Consider the following 24,927-nt stretch of genomic DNA (forward strand, 5'->3'; position numbering starts at 1 on the left):
TATAGATAAATAGATAGATAGATAGATAGATAGATAGATATGAGATAGATAGATAGATAGATATGAGAGATAGATAGATAGATAGATAGATAGATAGATAGATAGATAGATACAGACAGACAGATAGATATGAGAACATAAGAAAGCTACAACAACAACAACTAACATTTCACGTTTGAAAGGACACTTGAAGTAACAATGTAGCAGATAACACTAGTTAGTCTCTGCTCCATGTGGTACTGAACTCTACGTTCCCCATGAGGCTATTGTGCAGAGCACGGGGCAGATTGTCTGAATGTTGACGAATACCCCTCAGCGCTCCTCCACCTGTCAGCGCATCTGGCATATGTACCAGCTCAGAGATCAAACGTCTGCTTTCCATTTCATAGAAGATCTGCCATAATTACACAGGATATTATACCAGGCTGAAACAAACAGCCCCGGGGTAGGTGATACACCCGGGGGAGGACTCGCTGTGTCTCACACAGAGGATGTGATACTTCAGCTACAAACCAACCATTAGACCTGGATATGATCACACAGGGACACAAATAACAAACCATTTATAAAACAATCTGCGACAATAAGGCTTTGTCTATAAAAGTCACTTTATAGAATAAAAAGAGCTTCCCCCCTCCTAGCAATGGTCTCTTATACCAGGGACGGACCCCACCCAAGGACCAGTGTGACAAGAAGGTCGATTTCCTAAATAATGCTGGAAGTTGGGAAACCTTTTTATGTTACAGATTACAGCAATAACCGATGTAAGTGCCTTTAATATTATGTAACACGTATGTAGCACGTGTGTGACCGGGCTCATCATACACCACAAGTGTTATTCCCATTGGTGATATCTCAGCGACCTGATTTTATCATTAGGGGAACATGCATCACCCATAATTAAGGAAAGTAAGCAAATATGTCATTCAGTAAGAGCAAAAAATTCAGCCCCACCTCTCTCCGCCGCGACGCCCAACACGTCTGTTTAATCTTCCAGACCACGGCGGCCACCAGTAAGAGAGACAGAAAACAGCTGGGGGGAGAAGAAGGGAAAACTGGTAAATGTTAGGTGCCGACAAGAAACTGACAGATAAACACAACATTTTATGTGAATATTACATACAGACTACGTAGACCCAAGTTCTGCACAGGACACAGATGTACACGACGCTCCTCTTATATTACATACACATTTCCCAATTCATTAGCCAAGAAACTGCCCAGGGAATTCCAGAAATCAGGGCAGCTCTGAGCCGCGGAAAGAGGGTCAACTGCCTGAAACAGCATCGCCTCCCTGCCTGTAGGGTGCACCAGTTACCACGTTCATGTGATGCGGCAGAAACGCTCTCACGGCCTCTTCGATGTTGTCGGATGATACTCTGCAGCGTATTACAGCACAACCAGAGACAGAATACGACCATTCTATGTGGGGCAAAAGCATTTAGTCCTTCACTGGCGCCAGCAGCTAACTGTCAAGAATAGGGCTCTGTATTTAAGACTGGTCACCAAGAAATGGGCATTATATGTAATACTGGTCAGCAGGGAATGGTCTCTATATACTACATTGGCAACCAGAGAACAAGTTCTGTATTGAACACTGGTCAATAGGGATGGGAACAAGTTTTTATAATAAAAGTTGCCAGTAGGGCTTAGATCTAAGTATACTACACTTGCCAGTCACTGAGAATGCAGCCTATCCATTCACTAGGAACCAGTGACATCACTGAGAGAGCAGCCTATCCATTCACTAGGAACCAGTGACATCACTGAGAGTGCAGCCTATCCAGTCACTACAAACCAGTGACATCACTGAGAGTGCAGCTTATCCATTCACTAGGAACCAGTGACATCCCTAAAATGCAGCCTATTCATTCACTAGGAACCAGTGACATCCCTAAAATGCAGCCTATTCATTCACTAGGAACCAGTGACATCACTAAAATGCAGCCTATTCATTCACTAGGAACCAGTGACATCACTAAAATGCAGCCTATCCATTCACTAGGAGCCAGTGACATCACTGAGAATGCAGCCTATTCATTCACTAGGAACCAGTGACATCACTAAAATGCAGCCTATTCATTCACTAGGAACCAGTGACATCACTAAAATGTAACCTATTCATTCACTAGGAACCAGTGACATCACTAAAATGCAGCTTATTCATTCACTAGGAACCAGTGACATCACTGAGAATGCAGCCTATCCAGTCACTACGAACCAGTGACATCACTGAGAATGCAGCCTATCTATTCACTAGGAACCAGTGACATCACTAAAATGCAGCCTATTCAATTACTAGGAACCAGTGACATCACTGAGAATGCAGCCTATCCAGTCACTACGAACCAGTGACATCACTGAGAATGCAGCCTATCTATTCACTAGGAACCAGTGACATCTCTAAAATACAGCCTATTCATTTACTAGGAACCAGTGACATTGCTTAGAGTGCAGCCTATCCATTCACTAGGAACCAGTGACATCACTGAGAATGCAGCCTATCCATTCACTAGGAGTCAGTGACATCACTGAGAGTGCAGCCTAACCATTCACTAGGAGTCAGTGACATCACTGAGAGTGCAGCCTATCCAGTCACTAGGAACCAGTGACATCACTGAGAATGCAGCCTATCCAGTCACTAGGAACAAGTGACATCACTGAGAATGCAGCCTATCCATTCACTAGGAGCCAGTGACATCACTGGGAGTGCAGCCTATCCATTCACTAGGAGCCAGTGACATCACTGAGAGTGCAGCCTATCCAGTCACTAGGAACCAGTGACATCACTGAGAGTGCAGCCTATCCAGTCACTAGGAACCAGTGACATCACTGAGAATGCAGCCTATACAGTCACTAGGAGCCAGTGACATCACTGAGAGTGCAGCCTATCCTTTCACCAGGAACCAGTGACATCGCTGAGAATGCAGCCTATCCAGTCACTAGGAACCAGTGACATCACTGAAAATGCAGCCTATCCAGTCACTAGGAACCAGTGACATCACTGAAAATGCAGCCTATCCAGTCACTAGGAGCCAGTGACATCACTGAGAATGCAGCCTATCCAGTCACTAGGAACCAGTGACATCACTGAGAGTGCAGCCTATCCAGTCACTAGGAACCAGTGACATCACTGAGAATGCAGCCTATCCAGTCACTAGGAACCAGTGACATCACTGAGTGAAGCCTATCCAGTCACTAGGAGCCAGTGACATCACTGAGAATGCAGCCTATCCAGTCACTAGGAGCCAGTGACATCACTGAGAATGCAGCCTATCCATTCACTAGGAGCCAGTGACATCACTGAGAATGCAGCCTATCCAGTCACTAGGAACCAGTGACATCACTGAAAATGCAGCCTATCCATTCACTAGGAGCCAGTGACATCACTGAGAATGCAGCCTATCCAGTCACTAGGAACCAGTGACATCACTGAAAATGCAGCCTATCCATTCACTAGGAGCCAGTGACATCACTGAGAATGCAGCCTATCCAGTCACTAGGAGCCAGTGACATCACTGAGAATGCAGCCTATCCAGTCACTAGGAACCAGTGACATCACTGAAAATGCAGCCTATCCATTCACTAGGAAACAGTGACATCACTGAGAGTGCAGCCTATCCATTCAATAGGAGCCAGTGACATCACTGAGAGTGCAGCCTATCCATTTACTAGGAGCCAGTGACATCACTGAGAGTGCAGCCTATCTAGTCAATAGGAACAGTGACATTACTAAGGCACAAGAGACTTGGCCAGTTCAGAGACTACATGATCATGAATATTCATCAATTAAGCCCACACATTATCTGCCTTCACTGTGTGTATGAGACAGTTACACATTTATGAGGTGCCTTTTCCACTATACTTTTATAATTGTTGCAGTTTACATTGTTACATTTTCATTGTCCTACGGTTTCACGAAGTGTTTGTGAGATGGAAAGATTGCCATACATTTGTTTGCCGACATTGTCATAGACAGCTTGCAAGATCTCATTCTCTACAAGATTTTAATTTTACAAGTCACAGGCAAGTCAGGTTTAGGAACATATAATACGTTCAGGCTTCTGTAAGCGCCCACACAACACTTGTTTCACCAAGATTGATGTTTGCCGAGCTGGGGAATAAGAGACTTCTTTAGGCAACTGGCTTATTCCGTTTAATGCAATACCCTGATTTCCACTTAATGACCACAGTCAAACATCTACCTCCCTAGAGAACAGAGCGTTATTCGCTTCAAAGGACGAAGGACTGCAGAGGAAACTAAATTAAGTTTGCACCAGTGTAATCAGGGGCCGGCAGGTTTAATACACAACGTAGTCGTCAGACAAGCGGCTTCTTATATCGCTAGGAGACAAGGCAATAACCTCAACAATACTTTCAAATAATCTTCTTGCATTATGGCTGGACAGAAGAAATCTAATACTCGCTGACCATAACAGTCGGGTTAAAGTTTTATGTTTCAAAGAAAACTTTACAGAAACTTATTGTCATCTGAGGCTCTTCTTTATGACTTGTTCGGAGTTATCTAGAATGAAGACATTAAGGGCCTCAGTCAATAAGGAAAGTAAAGCAGAAAAAATGAGTAACTTTGCACCTTGGCAAAACTATGTAACACTGGAGGGGGAGGTAAATTTAAAATGTAGGGACAGATTTATAGTTGGCGTAGGCCGTGCCCTAGATCAACTTTAAATTCCAGTGTAAAAATAAATCTATCAAGTATTTGTGCGTTACATAAAAAAACAGCCAGTATTTAACTTATGTGCAAAATAATAAACTAATTTGCACCCCTTGTATCGTAACATGGTTTGTCCCGGAGGATATGTACTCTTTTTTTTGCCTTACACTCGTTAATGAATCAGGCCCTAATTATCTGTGTTATAATGATCCTGTACCATGTGGACATAACAGGCACTTTGTTTGTGCAGATGCTCCTATTTGCCCCCTTGTATACAGGCTCGGCGCCCACGCGAAGGTCGCTTGGGCTGCACATGGTGACAAGAGCCAATACGTCTCATTTATTGTAAAGGACGAGCTGCGAATGAAAGCGCCTCCCAAACACCCCTAACTATTTAGGCAATTTAGGGGAAGAATGAGGTTTTGTGGCCCTCGCTGACCAGGGAATTCCCATATAATTATGCCCCTTCAGCCCCTGAATCACATGTCCGTGTAATTCGAGAAGTGTTCATGTGCCCGGGCCACATTTAGCTAAGAGCGCCCGCTGTGCCCATCAGCAGCTGGCTCCCCCCCTGCGGATGCCGCCACCAGGACACACAGAACCTCGCCCTCCGACTCCAGATATTCCAGTGCTCCGATTTCACAGGTAAACCGACACATTGTATCACTATCCTATAGGTACTAAGTCCATAAGGTTCGACCCCATCTAAATTATATGGGTGTAAATTAGGTTGAAGGAAGAACATAGTGAGGGGGTTTCACCCTCACAGACACAAAGCAACAGATCATTATTCTCCACTTCACAATCTCTAAGATCTCCAGATCCTGGTAATCACCTGCTCAGAGCATCGCTCATCCTGATAACTATATCACTATCCTGTGATTAATCCACCGCCTCTGGTTTCAGTGAGTGACCCCTCATTCCCTGCACAGTATTAGTGTGAGACCACTGACCTTCACCTATCACCAGAACTTGTACCCAACAACCCCTGCACTCACCTCGGATCCCACACACCCTGCACTCACCTTATGTCCCCCTGCACTCACCTTATGTCCCCTGCACTCACCTTACACTCCCTGCACTCACCTTACACTCCTCATCCCCTGCACAGTATTAGTGTGAGACCACTGACCTTCACCTATCACCAGAACCTGTACCCAACAACCCCTGCACTCACCTCGCATCCCACACACCCTGCACTCACCTCATGTCCTCCTGCACTCACCTTATGTCCCCTGCACTCACCTTACACTCCCTGCACTCACCTTACACTCCTCATCCCCTGCACAGTATTAGTGTGAGACCACTGACCTTCACCTATCACCAGAACCTGTACCCAACAACCCCTGCACTCACCTCGGATCCCACACACCCTGCACTCACCTTATGTCCCCCTGCACTCACCTTATGTCCCCTGCACTCACCTTACACTCCCTGCACTCACCTTACACTCCTCATCCCCTGCACAGTATTAGTGTGAGACCACTGACCTTCACCTATCACCAGAACCTGTACCCAACAACCCCTGCACTCACCTCGCATCCCACACACCCTGCACTCACCTCATGTCCTCCTGCACTCACCTTATGTCCCCTGCACTCACCTTACACTCCTCATCCCCTGCACAGTATTAGTGTGAGACCACTGACCTTCACCTATCACCAGAACTTGTACCCAACAACCCCTGCACTCACCTCGGATCCCACACACCCTGCACTCACCTTATGTCCCCCTGCACTCACCTTATGTCCCCTGCACTCACCTTACACCCCTCATCCCCTGCACAGTATTAGTGTGAGACCACTGACCTTCACCTATCACCAGAACTTGTACCCAACAACCCCTGCACTCACCTCGCATCCCACACACCCTGCACTCACCTCATGTCCCCTGCACTCACCTTACACTCTCTGCACTCACCTTACACCCCTCATCCCCTGCACAGTATTAGTGTGAGACCACTGACCTTCACCTATCACCAGAACTTGTACCCAACAACCCCTGCACTCACCTCGCATCCCACACACCCTGCACTCACCTTATGTCCCCCTGCACTCACCTTACACTCCCTGTACCCACCTTATATTCCCGCCCCCTGCACAGTATTAGTGTGAGACCACTGACCTTCACCTATCACCAGAACTTGTACCCAACAACCCCTGCACTCACCTCGGATCCCACACACCCTGCACTCACCTTATGTCCCCCTGCACTCACCTTATGTCCCCTGCACTCACCTTATGTCCCCCTGCACTCACCTTACACTCCTCATCCCCTGCACAGTATTAGTGTGAGACCACTGACCTTCACCTATCACCAGAACCTGTACCCAACAACCCCTGCACTCACCTCGCATCCCACACACCCTGCACTCACCTTATGTCCCCTGCACTCACCTTATGTCCCCTGCACTCACCTTACACCCCTCATCCCCTGCACAGTATTAGTGTGAGACCACTGACCTTCACCTATCACCAGAACCTGTACCCAACAACCCCTGCACTCACCTCGCATCCCACACACCCTGCACTCACCTTATGCCCCCTGCACTCACCTTATGTCCCCTGCACTCACCTTACACCCCTCATCCCCTGCACAGTATTAGTGTGAGACCACTGACCTTCACCTATCACCAGAACTTGTACCCAACAACCCCTGCACTCACCTCGGATCCGACACACCCTGCACTCACCTTATGCCCCCTGCACTCACCTTATGTCCCCTGCACTCACCTTATGTCCCCCTGCACTCACCTTACACTCCCTGTACCCACCTTATATTCCCGCCCCCTGCACTCACCTTATGTCCCATGGCCTTAAGCTTATAGAACAACAGTAACTGAAATTTGGTGCTTGAGTGGAAACATTATATAAACAAGGAAATGGAGGGTGAGGAGGGGTGACAGGAAGGTTTCCTCAATGCTCAGTGAGTGATTTCTATGTATTTAGTTCCAACGTGTGACAATAACTGAGATACACTAAGTAGTCCGACATTTCACACTCTCTTGGTGATCAGCTTACAGCTCAAACAACCATAAAACAAAATGGCCGCAGGAAGGAGCCTGCGCCTCTCAGTGACCGCGGCATGGAATAATTAGACTCGGTCGTTCGTTATCTCTCCATTCCATGGCTCAGAACACTATTTTTCTACTTGATTAGTACAAATCTTAAACTGCTGAATCATAACCGAGCGATAGCAAAAAAAAGACTTTGATTATATTCTTCACATTGTGGGGACTTAATGACGCCTCTAATAGCTGCGCAGGACAAGTTATCCAGTCAGTTATGTGCTCAATGTATCTCAAATTGTCCTGCGATAAACTCATCTTACAAATCTCCTTCCCTCAGGGAGAGAAGAAACCCTCAGATATTACAGAGATTATTGCAAATTTCCAGCTGAACAAAGACAACTGCAATTTACATGCAGAGCGAATGTTTCTCCTATAAGTTATACACAGGCGCTATAGGTCCCGGACACAGCGGGACTGACGCAGCGTGGGGTGTAAGTTACTCTATAATATGAGCACGTATCTCCACTCATATGCAGAGTCTTACACATCTCCAGATCCTTCTCCATCAGTAGCGCCAAGACATCATCATCAGCGAGAACTTGCACCCGCCCTATAGCAGGTGTAAATTATCCGCCTCCAAACAGCGTATATGAGCGTTTCTGTAGGTCTGTGTGAGACGCATTGGTGTAAACACACCTTTACTGTACTCCGCCAACATTACACCGCCCCTTCTCTCTGCAGATGATTTCACAAAAGATACACAACCCAAACTGGCGCAGGTTCCGCTCTGCAGCAGATTAATGGCTGCGTCTATCCAGCATGTGATTCTAGTACCAGAATTACCAATATCCTACCTGGCAGAGGTCACTGCTGATGGGTGATGTGGTTGGTATATTATGGACTGATTGATACAATCAGATAAGAAGTGCACCCAGTTGTATCCCTATTATATGTACTAATGGAGGATTCCTCCCCAGCTCCAAGCCTGTAAGTGATGTTATTTCAACACTAAATCTCCAAATTACACACACAATTGTACTATAGTTACATCGTTAGACACAATTATACTGTTGTACTATAGTTACATTGTTACACACAATTACACTGTTGCACTATAGTTAAATCCCTTTATTAGGAATCCCTGTGCCCACCCAGTTTAGGCAGATCTGGTGACCGAGCTCTATCTCAGCGCCCGCTGTGGTCTCACAGGGCTGATAATATTATATATTACATGGCTGCGTAATTTTGTTTCATGTTTGATTATTAGTTATGTAAGTGGTGGCGGAAGAGAGAGCAGCGGCTTTGTAAGAACATTTAGCGACTCATTCCTCAATTCCCAATGTAACCAGTCTGCACAGACAGTCTAATCTGGGGCAATATCCTTTATCCAGCAGTACTAAAACAAAAACTAATAAAATCTGCTGTTCCGGAAATGCTAAGGACACATAAGTATCAGAGAGGACAATAGGTGTCAGACACAATGGAGGTCCAGACTCTCCACACTAGCGCTGGCCGGGGAACGGACAAATACACGATAAACAGATCCAACGTAATTCTTACATTGCTTGTCCTCATGGTAAGTGTAACAAATACCTTTCAGCAGACACCACGGAATATTACCTGAAATTGTCACCACAATGTGACAGCAAGCGCTACCCAGCGGATGGTGCGACACAGCGAGACAAAGCATAGCCGTTTGTATCACAAGTGGGAGAGATACATGACGTGATCCGATAAGACTGAATGTAGCCAGAGGGACACAAAGTATCTCACCCTTGAAATATTATGTTTCATAATTCATAGCCCTCCTCCAACCTCGCACTCGCCCTTCATGGCTGATATCCTGGAGGGCCGACAGCCTGCAAGTCGTGCAACTTTGTCAAAAGACAATTCCCGTCATGTTCGCTTAGCTGCGCAGAAAGAACATCGCCTGTCCCGCCAAGTTACAATAAGGAATGGGCAAAAGAAAAGCACATAATCCAGTCTAACAGGCAAACCGTAGCGTGTTGGAAATAAGAATGTTTACACTAATCAGCATTATTATACAAGACGACCACTGAGCTGCAGTAATTGAATTTAGCCCAAGGTGTTCATTGTATCCTCAATGCAAATGGCTGGAAAGTCTAATAATGTCTGCAAAGTGCTATTATTTGATCTATCCATTATATATAATGTTGCTGTGCACTCCACACAAAGAGCGGCTTCGGCGGGACATAGCAAAATTGAGGTCATTTGTGGTCTGGAAAAAATTTGGTTCCATTTATATAGCGTGGAGGTTAATCTGCAGCGCTCGAGATTATTCTCCATATTGATGTTTAATTCCGCCCCGTGCACGCAGCTGATAAGGTCGCCCTTTGCTCATCCGCATTAATCACAAGAGGTTAAAAACTATGTATTAAAATGTCAGAGGGCTAATAAAGTATGAAAATTCATTTTCACAGATAAGTACCTGCTCTGCAATATAGCAGCAGAAGCGGCTACTGTGCTCTGTAACTTTACATCTTAGTGGATCCCGGTTGATTTCTGCTAAAGGATTGTGGAAATGGAGAAAAAGATTCCTCACAGGTCAATGTGTTTACGGGACGAGGTGTAGAGAGAGAATCTGAAAGTAAATCTACTGATGACATTCACAAGATGAGCAGTCTACAGAGGATACAAAAGGGAACCCAGTACTTATTCTTGGGGCACCCCAACTGACGGAGGAAGGAGAGGGGGTAGAACCAGCAAAGGAACATTGAACAAGCGGATGGAGAGGTACAACAAGAAACAGGAAAGTGTCCTTTAATTATTTCTCAACCTGTTGCATGAAGCATGAATACACCAGGGGCACCTCCAACAAACTTAATTAAAGTCCAAATAAAAGTTGAATGTATAATTAATGAATAAAACATATTCAAAACTAAATTGAAGAATGTTTTTTTTTATAATAAAAGTATAAAGACAAAGAGTTCCTCTGAAAACATGGATACACATTAGGGATAAACTCATACACATGGGGGGTAAACAATTACCCTTGTAAGGGCATCCTTTATACAAAGGAAAGGTTGAGAATCTTGCTTTAGGCCAGCGTAGCTGATGACTTGGAAGAGATGTGGATGGAGATTGGTGTAGAAAACTATTAAAGGCAACAGACGGACTCTGGATACAATTGTATAATGACCTTTAGACTTTTTTAATTATAAGCTCATTGGGGATTCCGTGGTTCCAGTGAAATACAGTGTACAGAATCCAAATACAAGAGGATCCAGGCCAGTTAGAAGATAGCGGATTAGTGGGGTACAGACCAGGCATTTGTTTGTCAGCAGAACTTACAGACAGGGCGATAGTTTAAAGAATAATACAGATCTTGAAGTAACCAAAGAAGGTGTTACAGAGGACAGGGACAATAAAAAGAAAAAATGGAGCTGCCATCCTACAGACAGACACATGTAACGTACAGGGGCAGCACAGCCGCAGTTCCGGTGGTAGTGACTACAATTAGCGCACTGGTGAGATAACACTGGAGGGGAACAGGACCAAGGTCCGGCAGATGGAACAGCTGCTTCTACCTTTTCCATTTCCTGTCCTGCATCAAACTCCAACAGTGAATCGAGGTTCAGTGTAGGAAGGAATCGGAGCTCTACCAGCCAATAATATTGCAGGCTGATAGTAGCTCCGCCACCCGGTGGAAGTGACGGCGTTCTGCAGCAGCTGAGGGAAGTGATGAGCAGATGATCCGCCATACTGCAGTTATCTGTCCACATTAACCACAGTGGTTAGCACTTCTGCCTCACAGCACTGGGGTCATGAGTTCAATTCCCGACCATGGCCTTATCTGTGTGGAGTTTGTATGTTCTCCCCGTGTTTGTGTGGGTTTCCTCCGGGTGGTCCGGTTTCCTCCCACACTCCACAAACATACTAGTAGGTTAATTGGCTGCTATCAAGATTTAACCTAGTCTGTTTATGTGTGTGTGTGTGTGTGTGTGTGTGTGTGTATGTTAGGGAATTTAGACTGTAAGCTCCAATGGGGCAGGGACTGATGTGAGTGAGTTCTCTGTACAGCGCTACGGAATCAGTGGCGCTCTATAAATAAATGATGATGATGAATGTTCTATACACTAGTCACCAGATTAAGCTCTGCATTGTAAAACAGCCTCCAGATTGTGGCCATCTTTATACACTAGCCCCCAGAATCAACACAGGTAACCATACAGATTTAGGTGCACAATTTGCACAGAACCACGGCAACCAATCAGTAATTAGCTTTTATCTGTCTACTGTAAATTAAACAACAACTTTTTTTTTTACAGCAAGTCATTGTGTGCACAGGGTGGTTTATATCTATGCCCCTTATTTTGGGTACCACTGTTACCACTGACAGAATAATTTATTCACAACTTGTCTAGCAGAGGTGATGCCGGCTCTTACCTGAAGAAGGTGACGAAGAACTGCACCAGGTCCATGATTGTGTTGTGTTGGGAGAAGGCGATCTGCAAGACACGAAGGAACTGGTCAGAACACAATCTCACATGAACATTACGCTTCTGCTTTACAAATCATTTTCTGACCACTAAGTGAAAAGTTACAGAGTGTTCTGACGACCTTTCTGAGTCTTCTGGTTTCTCTGCGGGGTTGTTTGCTCGACTTACCCGCACGGAGTATAACATATGCTCTGGAAGACAGCAGGACCCCTGGACATGATCCACCTGACAAGCTGGGTCACACACTAGATGGCTGCCTGAGAAACGTAACCTTCAGTGTATCTCACAGCATAAGGATATCACTTAGTTTCATAATGTATTTCTCTCCGTGCATAACAGAACAAAGCTCCTTAACAAAGTTCTCTATCATTGCGTCATAGCGGCTGTGGAATGACATACAGTTCAGGACGACTGTACGTGGGGACATGATACATGGAATACAAATGTCATTAAGATGGATGTTGTGCAAATGTGCGCTGCACACGGAACTGTCATGTAGTCTTGTACTCAGACTGAGGGGCCACAAACCAGGAAACGACCATCATTCAATGCAATGTGATCAGTGGAGAATCTCACAGGATGACAATGACATTACACAGAACGAAGGAATTGTTTCCTGCGGTAATTTGCTCATTAGGAAAAACAAGCATTCTGTTATTTTATTAGATTATTAACTTAACCACAGGAGGGACTATGTATAATGCAGGAACATATTCCTTGGCAGACTCTTATATTAAAAGGTCACAAAACTTTATATACGGACGATATTGGTCAAATGGTCCCAAAAACAGCTGCAACGCCCAACAATGATCTAACCAAAAACCAATGGAATCATTATCCACCGCATTAGTGAACAGAGCTGGAAGATTAGAACCGTTTATAACGATTGTTCTTTCTGCTCTCTAATTAACCTAACAGCCCCCGGTTATTCCGGGTTGGTATAGGCCCAAGTGACCACAAATCCCTACCAGCTGTGTGGCACAATGGGTATAGATTTGGCAGCTGGCCTCAGGTAGAGCCGCCAATCTTCCCGTGTATGAGCTGTTTGTAAATGACGTCTATTATGAAGAGAGAGAAATCATTAGCTTATTAAAACTACTACATAGATGCTTCTAAATGTTATTAATGACTCTATTAGGTAAAGCTTTCTGTATAATGTACTTTGAAGCCTCCATATCACCAATGTATGTCTGTATTTTCCAGCTGAATCTTAGGACATTCAATATAAAAAGCTGAATAAGATACACAATTATATACCAGGACCCACTCGTTTACATCTCTTGTCTGAGTTCCTTACGCTGTGTCTCAGACGCCGGCTATGTGTATCTGCAATCCGTTTACATCAGAGTAATCCGTGTCATTAGATTTCAATTCATTTTGGAATCAGAAAGTCATTTTCCCTCATTTGAGATGAATTGGAAATTGCTTTAATTACGTTTATCACCTTTTTCTGAATCAACCATGAGGATTGGCAGGAAGTAAACCCGCAGGGCAATTAGTTTATTGCGTACATACATACTGACAGACAGACCAGACCAACGTACAAGAGAAAACATGAGACATTAACACGTAACAATTTGTACAACCAATATTTTGTTACTCTTGAGTGATAAACTTTAAAGCATATAAAAAACAAAGTCTTAGAAATAACGAAGAGACAAAGTGCAATACAATCATGTAAGAGACATCAATAAAAACACAAGCTGCAGTATAATACATATATGTATTATACTGGATATAATAATAATATAGTTTATATAATAATATAATTTAATATATATATTAACGGCTTCTATATATAGAAGCCGGCAACATACATTATAAAGGGTACTTGTCACTTGTACAGAATGGACACATGTGAGCTGAGCCAATATGACAAGGTGCCTCAGCCTCAAAAGAAGTGCCTTATGCCTCTTTAATTCCACTAGTTCCTAGTGATATTGGTCCTGCCGCACTGTGTGTAGGTGGTGATTGAGTGCACTAAATTAAGAGATACTAGGAGAACAGATTGGCAAAGTGGCCCTGACAGATCGGGTGTAGACATCTCCCCCCTCTATTTTGAATTCCAGGATGTTAGGTAAGTACGGGAAGTGAGATTACAGGTAACGTTATTGTGTTCACATTCTCGTAATGGCAAAAATAAGTGGTTAAAATGGAGCAAACAGCAATTCTTAGACTTTATTTTTTCAAGTTAATTGGTGTGTTCGGAATTGTTGCCCACTTATCGCATGTGTATCAAAGATTCACATATTTAAAAACAAATTGAAAAATCTATATTAAAGTTTTGAGCTATTTATTTCAATGGGGCCTTCCTGGATCAATAACGTAGAGAGGTTGTTTGTCAAAAGAGCCCGTCCACAGCGCATATTGCAATTATTTTCACCCAGAATGTCAGACACTTTCGGCTGTGCCCCACACTCCTAAAACAATTATTGTCAGAAAAAAATACAAACGGAAATCAATGGCTGTAATACGCCTTGTTGTAAAGGACAGCTCGCAGGAAAGGTTCCTTTAAGGTCATACTGCATTATCTTTTTAAGATAAAACTTGACGTGATAAAAAACACGGCCTGCATAATATTTTATTAATTAGATTCTCTGTGGAGCCACAGACAGCGCCCTCTGCAGGGCGGGAGAAGGATTGAAGCACTGGTGATAGGAGAGAGGTGTGGACTCTGATTGGCTGAGACAGCACCAAGGAGCCTTTCCTTCTATGCCCACCTACACTTGTTCTGCTGGGGGTCTGCGCCATAGACCACTGGTGGCGAGTCCGAGCAATGCCCAGTGAGTGATTAGCCCACTGGTAGTACTTGTTACCAACACAGGGTGGAACAAAGCTGTAATTCTGCATTAGTATTATCTTAATATTCAAGTAATTAAATAACCCTACTCCAGGGGGGACAGGTCCTATTTAGGGGGTGAGTCCCTACATCAGCCTCAGGGGACACAAGGAATGGTCTCTAAAGGTTCTGCTTTATTTTCAGTACTATATACAGGGTGAGATCTGAACCCAGTTAGCTGATTTTCCATTGGTTGATGGGAGCAGCCAATAGGGAGGTGGAGATTCCCTCCAGAGGCCAATCATTTGCATCCAGCTCAGTGGAAAGAATGGGACTTGCAATGTCCCTTCTATTGGACTGACAGACATCTCACTGCCCCTACTTACTCTGTCCCAAGATGTCCCTATTTTAGGTATGGTGTATAGATCTGCATAAATGATCTTACCCCCCACCCCAGGAGCCTATATGCCCCCTATATTTATCATATGATAACTTTGTACATTAGGTTCTGCATTAATGCTCAGAAATTATGTGTATACTCCCTAAATTAGCATCAGTGCTTCTATCCAATCCCTTCTACATCCGTTCTTACTGGGGAATAGAAATAAAGTACAAAATGAAAACAAAAAAGTAAATAAAGGAAGATAAAGCCCCTCTCTGTGCTGCCCTAGTCTCTGCTGATTCGGGTATATGGCGTTTATAGTTGTGTAAAGGACGATACTTTGTATCTGAAAGTGTCTGTGGACACAACAGAACTTGAATTTTCTTCTTCGGCCATTGATAATGTTGAGGACTCTCCGGGGCAGAGGTGCGCTGTGCTCACCTGACTGTCCCAGAACAAGGAGACTAAACTCTACCCAATGATACAATAACATGGCTGAAATCATGGAAGGAAACCAGGCAGATACAAAAATGCATTTAGTCAAAGTCCATTTTAAGTAGCAATTTCTGTTGCCACTAAAGGTCTTTTTGTTGTTGTTACCGAAGGGTTGCTACAAATATATTATGTACTAGTTACACAATAAGTGGAATATTCCGACTCTACGGATGCGTACGATTTAGCGAGCTCTGGAAACAATCTGTTCTCCGGCGGACGGACCTTTCCTAGCAGCCCCCGCGGGTCACCAGATACCCCAGGGCTCGGTCTCCGCACATCATGACATTTCAAGCGCAGAGTCATTTCACAAACTTGTGAAACCCATTTGTTTTATTTATTTGTTTGCGCTGGTGGTATAAAGGACACGTTATGAAATGTTAATGTCTGGAAGCGGGAATCAGGATTTAATGATACAGTAACATTGTATCACAGTCACGAACATGATTATCAAAAGAATGGAGGAAATGCGACTCAAAGATTAATATAAGTATGACAAAGAATGAATCGGAGACGATGAGACTCACGTAGCGTTGGGTGTATGTTATATTTTGGGACAAGAAATTGAGCATTTCTTTTGGGGAGATTGTACTTTCTGTAAATGATTCTTTTAGTAAATCGTTTAATTTTGAATCCCCAGATGTGATAATAAGCCCCCTTCCTGGTGGACACACACTTCTGTGAGCCACACACTATGCTCCTTTAACGGCATCCTCAGAACGCCTCCGACCAATCACTGAACATGGAGGTTTTATTGTTACATCAATTAATTACTGTTTAATACAGACGTGATATTTATAACATTTATCTAATTGTCTCAATTCTGCCTAAAATCCTTCAACAAATAATGAGTCAGAACCCAGAAGGTATTGTGGCTACTAATGTAGTAACTCCAGTGTGACACATTCCACCAGCCCAATCACGGGTCACGCACAGAGGTCCCATCACACATGAGCTGCCAGGTGTGGGGTGTATCCGCACTACCTGTGTCATCTGCCGAGTACTGACATAAAGGAGGAGCTCGGCAGTAGAGGGGTGATTGTCGTACGCCCACTCCTGTGCCCTTGTCAGTAGCGTACACCCCCTATGCTGCCAAAGTAGGCGCACCAGCTGCTGTGGAACTTCCAATCCCAAGGGCTGGCGGAGCATGCTGAGAGTTGTAGTTTTACAATAGCTGAAGAGCCACAGGCCTGTTATAACCACTCCAAAGATAATTCTAATTATGTGTCTCTACTAATGGCTGGTTATTTGGAACCGTATCGTGGCAGTGCCACTATGAAACAAAATATGATGCCTGATTAACAGCTGCTAACGGAGGAGTAGGGACACTGGTCCAGAGCGGGACGTATGGCGGTTTGCGTAGCGTGCCCTACGTTAAATCCCATGTGCATGCTCAGAAAGTGGGTGCACGCATATGCTCCTATGTAGACGTGATCCTGGCACTTAATCCTGTCTGTCCCTGGAGAACGGGATTAAGGAAAGGCGGGTTGTACAGACCGGCAGAAACGCACATATACGCCTGTTAGGATCTTTTGCACCTACTACAGGGGTGTAAACAGGTCACATACGCAGAGGTGGAAGCTTCTCGCAGTGTGTGCGGCTCTATGTATAGGCGGAAACACCATATTTTTCCGTGCTTTTTATATGAGTAATTTACTCCCGTTTTGTGACCATCTCCTGAGGTCCTCCAACCACACATGAAAAGAACAGAGAGAAAAATAAAAGTAAAACAGACAACAACCATGTAGGGTGCAGCGGCTCCACCTTGGACAGCGTATAATAAGCGGGAGGTGGAACAGAAGGATGACAGAAATCATCCCAGCTCACAGGACAGATTGCTGGAGAAATATCTCAGGGACTTAGTAACTTTACAAGACCATAAAAGACGTAAAAGCCTCCGCCCCCCATGGTTAGGGCCGTCGCGGTGATGTCCTGACGTGCCGGGAGACCGTCAATCAAACACTTGTCACCAGTTCCAAAGGTGCTGAGAAAGCTCCTGTCACACAAAGTCACAGTCTGCCGGATTCAGAGCTGACCCCAAACTATTACTAAAGCTGCTCTGTGAGTCTGGAGTCAATGGATCTTCCATTAGACAATAATACAGCACTAGGCTGCTCACATAATGACAATCTAGGGCTTAATGCACAGAAGTCAGATATCCAATCTGTCATCTATTCAACTCTCAGGCTGCTGTCCGCTAACGTAGTGCTGAAAACTCTTTTACCTGTACTGAAGAGAGGACTAGAATGTGTGAGGGGGGGTCATTGTGTTACGGTACTGTGCGAGAATACAGGGTACTGAGTTCTGATCCTTAAAACCTCTTCAGTTTCTTTTGCCACTGAACAAGGTGAACAGAAAGCAGAACACAATATGAAGGGAAAACGCCAGATTCTAAGCTGGCAATAGTCCCTACCTTAAATGCATAGTGCAACTTCTCTGTCTCTATTTGCTGAATGGAATTCTCAGTATTTGTTCTTATTCTGAATGTATTCTGCACAGTACCACGTCTCTTGTTCTGCATAATAGATGCGGTTCTCAGAATCTGTTCTTTTGTTGTATATATGGACAACTTCCCAATACTGCACTTAATATTCGGTATCTATGTGGGACCACACAGTACAACTTCCCTTGCTATCAGTGTTACAGTTTAGTAATCTGTTCTTATTGTATAACTGCCCAGTCTCACTTCCCTTGCTCTGTATATGTGGTGTAATTCTCAGTATCTGTAAGGGGGAACTGTTTCAGGGTTTACAGAAGTTTGTGTACTTAGAAGTTCGAACAATTCACTTTTCTGAATAATGTTCCTTTAGAAAGTAAATTATATAAACATGTGCATTGAACGATAGAGTAATTTCTATAATTCCCTGACAGACAGCAGTTCTACAGCTTAGTCTGGGAACTCTGTATATAAAATCAGGCATTTCTGGTCCATTAATACACACAGTGTTATATAGTAACACGGGTAAGGATGCTGCAGGATAGAGGATAATGGATAGGGCTGGGAATTACTAAAGATCAGCCCCAGGTGTACACAAAGCAGGACAGATCCACAAATATGGAGCTAGATCACAATTCGTCACAATCACTTCCTATGAGCAGAAGATTTCATCATCATCATCATCATGTTATTTATATAGCACCACTAATTCCGCAGCGCTGTACAGAGAACTCACATCAATCCCTGCCCCATTGGAACTTACAGTCTAAATTCCCTAACACACAAAGACACAGACACACAGACTAGGGTTAATTTGATAGCAGCCAATTAACCTACCAGTATGTTTTTGGAGTGTGTGAGGAAACCGGAGCACCCGGAGGAAACCCACGCAAACACGCAAAATCCAATGTGACAATGTTGATGTTGATTGTACAATTGTCTGGCTGAGAGACACGAGATACATTGTTGGCCAACTGAGTTGGAGAAGAGCAATTAGCCAGCTATGGTGGGGTCTCTGATCTAAACACATATGAAACATTAACAGACAACCAGACAAAATGCAAACAAAACATCAACATGGTCCTAGGAGGTAATTTCTCCTTACAATGTAAAACACATGCAGTAGGTGTACTTAGATCAAATTATTCAGACTGCTAGAAGACCAATCTTCTTTGCTGCAAATGATTGTAACGATGGAGAAACATCAACAGGTGATTAGCGGAGGTGAGGACGTGGTAATAACATATCTCTGTCTGTAATGTTGGCACTAGACACAGATGGCAGATAATGCACCCACCACAAATACATTTACCATTGTTAACCTGGTGTAATCTTACTTTTCTACAAAATAATGATGGTAATTTTACCCTGTAAACTCCACGTCTTTCATTCCATCATTTCTAACTCATTCCACTATTAGAAAATAGGACTGTCAATTTATAGAGCTCATTCCAGTATCTGCAGGAAATAAGACCGGGGGATTGGAAAGTAAAGTGCCGCATTATCTCTGCACTGAGCTCTCGGGGAGCGAAGCATGTATCTCCATGTGCGTGGACCTCTGCGCGAAGCGCCGGGCTGTGATTGGCTCTTGCAGGCGGTATAGTTCTTGACTTGATGACCATACGAGTGGCATCAGATACAAGGGAAGTGACAATAAAGTTGGGACAATGACAGAATTAGAGCAGGGAAGAGCAGAGATGACAGATATTTCGGCTCATTACAAGAAGCACATGGCTGAGGTTTCATGGCCTGGGAAATCCGACAGATAAATAAACAGCAATGACAGCAGTATACATCTAAACACACCGTATACATGTCAGGGAGATTGGATGTCTGATGCTAATTAGAGGACAAGCTGCATCCCACATGTAGGTGTTACATTTCCTTGATCATTATTTACCGCAAGACGAGGTTCATCAGATCCTGACTTTCGGATACGTATACAGAGGACGTGACGGGAAATGTGATGCTGTGTTACATCTTGTATGTACGCAGGTTATTTCTAGAGGGCAATGTGGATCAATAACTCATTAACATAAATTCACTTTTATTTCTGTTTGACCCTTATTAAAAGAAAAAAGGTTGTCGGCTAAGAATCCCATCTGGTGCTGCGCGTACAACTACTTGGGGTACCAGGGTGTAGTGCTGTGCCCCCTCGCTGTATCTCCCTTCATCAGCTCTGGGTATGGTCTGGCATTCATGACCAGAGGGTCTCTGAATACACGGGTGCTTAGCATAGGTTGTGTGGGATGGGCGCTGGTGATGGTTGTGCGCAAAAGAAACTTAGGACACCAGATCATCTCATGATATAAAGAAAAGTTTTATTTACATATCTCCTCCTGCTCAGTAAGTTTAACAGAAGCAACATCGTGCAAAACGCCTCCAGCGGATATCTTACCGGTTACAGTCACAGCTTCTCCAAACCCCTCCAGCGGATATCTTACCGGTTACAGTCACAGCTTCTCCAAACCCCTCCAGCGGATATCTTACCGGTTACAGTCACAGCTTCTCCAAACCCCTCCAGCGGATATCTTACCGGTTACAGTCACAGCTTCTCCAAACCCCTCCAGCGGATATCTTACCGGTTACAGTCATGGCTTCTCCAAACGCCTCCAGCGGATATCTTACCGGTTACAGTCACAGCTTCTCCAAACGCCTCCAGCGGATATCTTACCGGTTACACTCACAGCTTCTCCAAACGCCTCCAGCGGATATCTTACCGGTTACAGTCACAGCTTCTCCAAACCCCTCCAGCGGATATCTTACCGGTTACAGTCACAGCTTCTCCAAACCCCTCCAGCGGATATCTTACCGGTTACAGTCATGGCTTCTCCAAACCCCTCCAGCGGATATCTTACCGGTTACAGTCACGGCTTCTCCAAACCCCTCCAGCGGATATCTTACCGGTTACAGTCATGGCTTCTCCAAACCCCTCCAGCGGATATCTTACCGGTTACACTCACAGCTTCTCCAAACGCCTCCAGCGGATATCTTACCGGTTACAGTCACAGCTTCTCCAAACCCCTCCAGCGGATATCTTACCGGTTACAGTCATGGCTTCTCCAAACCCCTCCAGCGGATATCTTACCGGTTACAGTCACGGCTTCTCCAAACCCCTCCAGCGGATATCTTACCGGTTACAGTCACGGCTTCTCCAAACGCCTCCAGCGGATATCTTACCGGTTACACTCACAGCTTCTCCAAACGCCTCCAGCGGATATCTTACCAGTTACAGTCACGGCTTCTCCAAACCCCTCCAGCAGATATCTTACCGGTTACAGTCATGGCTTCTCCAAACCCCTCCAGCGGATATCTTACCGGTTACAGTCACGGCTTCTCCAAACCCCTCCAGCGGATATCTTACCGGTTACAGTCACGGCTTCTCCAAACCCCTCCAGCGGATATCTTACCGGTTACACTCACAGCTTCTCCAAACGCCTCCAGCACATTGCTTTAGCATGTAATATCCACATGTTACATACATTCTCCTTCTCCACCTGCACAGTAGCTGTTACAAAGATGTTATATAGGCAGGTGACAGACTGGTAGTATTACTGGGACCAGTAGTTCCACCCATGTACTTTATACACAGCAACCAGACATCCCCTAAGCTCCTTCTCTCCATTTAGTCTCTACGCAGCACCCACATGGGTGTTACTTTTCCAGGGGGCTCTCCTACTGCTACACTGACAATCATCCCACATACCCAGGGATTTTCTTGGCCACCCAGCCCCTGGCTGCTGTCCCACAGTGAGACTCCGCTTACAGACATCCCAATATCCAGCGACTCTCCTACTGCAGCCACGCTGCGCTACACAACACGCTCATTGCAGAGGGTTTCTTCCCTCCACTTGAAGAACTTTAAATGTGGAACTTTTCCAGGCGGCTCCTCACAACTGTGCCTTGTAAAACATACCCCTCATTCTGAGCAATATAGTCTTAGACTTGGGCACTCCCTTGCACCCCCCCCCCCCCAGCTGTGTGGTAAGGCTCACATTTAAAGGGTTTACTCTGACATAGGGACTCTTCCCCTCAGTTGCTGAATTTAACCTTGTGGCAGCTGCCAGTCACCCACCCGTTTCTGGTGCCTCCTTCTTTATATATGGGGCACCCCTGGTGGTGGGGATGCCCCTTGTTCTTACGCCATCAGGAGCTAATAAAACATGAGCAGATGGCCAATCTCCAAAACTTATAGACTCTGATCCATCATCGGGACTAATGCTTTCTTAGTTGCCCGTATCACTGGCTTCAACCATTGTGAAGCCCACGACTCCCCTCTCCTAGTTCATGAACCTCTTCCTCCAGTGACCATGGCTGCTGTCAACGGGTCAACAGGGGTGGATGCAGCACCCTGGTAATGCCACAGCTTAGCAGCTCAATCCATTTGGCAAGATAAATCTTCCATTTCCACAAGGCGATTTGCTGGAGGGACCCTCTAAAGATTCTCTGCAGTCCCATCAATGTAAAGTTACTCAAGAAAGTGTCATCGGGTCCAGTGGATCTTAAGACGCGTTTCACCGCCATCCCATTCGGTGAATTGATACCTATGTGACACATTTATCGACAGAGGCTGATTGTGGTGAAAAGGCTGATGTTCTTATATATGTGAACAAAATCACTTAAAAGTCGCAATTTAACAAATAAAAATCGCTAGCCCATCAGTTCCATTATTGTGGGGGGAAAAGTTTCTAAATTGTTTTTTTTTTTAATGATCTGTTACCGTCATCCTGAAATGTACCCGGGAGATACTTATTAAATTGACTTCACCATGAAACTTACTGCCAGCGACAATAGTGTTAACCCTTTTATGTATAACGCAAAACTAGAAAGAAAAAGGCCAATCGATGAATCAGCCCCCAAGAGCTTTAATTTAGAAACAAAAAATATCCCAGAGTCTGATGATTATAATGTTACACTTTTTATCCCTATAAACTTCTGCATAACCAACAATCTCCGTAATGTCACTGTACAAGTCTCCATCTTCCCGTCACGTTTGTGGCAAGTGACAGACGACACCAATAAACGGCTTATTTCTCCCAGGAAGCTGCTAATAGCTTTTATTTCTAACTCGCTTCGGCAGCACTATAATTTCCTGGATCCATTCTTTTTAGACATATTACAGGTCCGACAAATCTAAAAGCCTTTTACTTTTCTCCCTGCTGTTTCTGAAACGCGGATATCAGAAGGTAAACACTCCACAACTACCCAAGCTATTTATATGAATATTGTATCACTGGTAGAACTTCCCGACTTTCACATCACCAGGCTTTGTAGAGACAATCTTCCAAAAAGAGGACCGACAAACCAAAAAAGCCAACTGGTCCAATATGAGGCGACACTTTGTGGCAACTATTATTATTATTATTAATTTTTATTTATACTGCGCCACTAGGTGTCCGTAGCGCCGTACAGGGACAAACGAAATTACAATACAAGGAGAGACAGCACAGTACAGTAAACAATAAGCACAGTAACTCCGTGAGCTCAAAGCACAGCAAGGGCGGGGGAGGGGAGAGGGGAAGGTCTGCATGCGACGGAGCCCAAGAGGGAGGGCACGGATTATAGGGAGACCCCCAGGGGGGGAGAGGAGGGAGCGGGAGGGGACAGGGGAAAGAGGGTCCTCGAGGAGGACGGCAAGGTTGCTGGAGAGCAGAGTTAACAGTGGTGAGACAGGAGGAGAGGTGACCCTGCTCAAAGGAGCGTACAATCTAAGGGGTGAGGTAGACAGACAGAGAGACACGGGGGAGAGAGGGAGGAATGGAGGATAGGGGAAGGGGAATGAAGGGGAAGAGGCAGAAGAAAAGGTAGGTAATTAAGTGGGAGACTGGAAGGCTTTACGAAAAAGGTGGGTTTTTAAAGCCCGTTTGAAACTGGACAGATTAGGGGAAGTTCTGATGGAGGGAGGGAGCTTGTTCCAGTGGAGGGGGGCAGCGCGGGCGAAGTCTTGGATACGCGCATGGGAGGAGGTGATCAGGGGAGAAGAGAGGCAACAGTCATTGGCAGATCGGAGAGGGCGGGAAGGAGCATGAATAGAGAGGAGGGTGGAGATGTAGGGCGCAGTGGAGTTGGCGAGGGCCTTGTAAGTAAGAGTGAGGAGCTTGAAGAGGATTCTGAAGGGGAAGGGGAGCCAGTGAAGGGATTGGTAGAGGGGGGAGACCAACTAGATATAAAAGTATTATAAATAAATATATATAAATATATATATAAATAAATGATGATGATAATGATGAAGTATTATGGCAGGAAATAAGACCTAGGGGTAAAGGTATCAAAGCTTCTAAAAAGGAAAAGAGGAGGTTCCCATAGCAACCAATCAGATTCTAGCTATAATTTATTCTAGTGTATGACATATCTATGATAAGGGGGTGTCTAGTGAGTCTACTGCCAGTACCTGGAGTGGCTTCCCAAGTGTCACCATCCATTATCATCCTTCCCAAAATTTATAAGGGAAAAATCTGGACAAAATAATCCCTGCTCCCGATCTGCCAGAACTCCGCCCAAAACTCATCCACTTTGGGTCCAAACATGTCCACATTCTGGCTAAAGACCCACCCATGCAGGATAAGCTCCGCCCATTCTGAGGTCTGCAAATTTGTTTCCCCGCCCCTCCATAAATTGCTGTGTATCAAGGGGCGGGGCATAAAGTTGTAATTTAAATCGAACCTCACTTTACCTTGCTTCAACATGACAAG

The 24,927-nt window shown here is 44.8% G+C and overlaps 1 protein-coding gene across 3 annotated transcripts in view; it reads right to left on the minus strand.

Moving 5' to 3' along the window:
• ATRNL1 (attractin like 1) overlaps nucleotides 1–24,927 on the minus strand; it is a 489,225-nt gene that overhangs the window by 183,319 nt on the left and 280,979 nt on the right. For all 3 annotated transcript variants that reach the window (XM_075215604.1, XM_075215603.1, XM_075215602.1), the window contains 2 exons: nucleotides 12,093–12,154; nucleotides 955–1,033 (listed from right to left, as the gene is read on the minus strand). In XM_075215604.1, the coding sequence (XP_075071705.1) occupies nucleotides 955–1,033; nucleotides 12,093–12,154 (141 nt within the window). The remainder of the gene's footprint in view (nucleotides 1–954; nucleotides 1,034–12,092; nucleotides 12,155–24,927) is intronic.

The sequence above is a fragment of the Mixophyes fleayi genome, chromosome 6 (genome assembly GCF_038048845.1).
Source record: "Mixophyes fleayi isolate aMixFle1 chromosome 6, aMixFle1.hap1, whole genome shotgun sequence".
Taxonomy (NCBI): Eukaryota; Metazoa; Chordata; class Amphibia; order Anura; family Limnodynastidae; genus Mixophyes; species Mixophyes fleayi.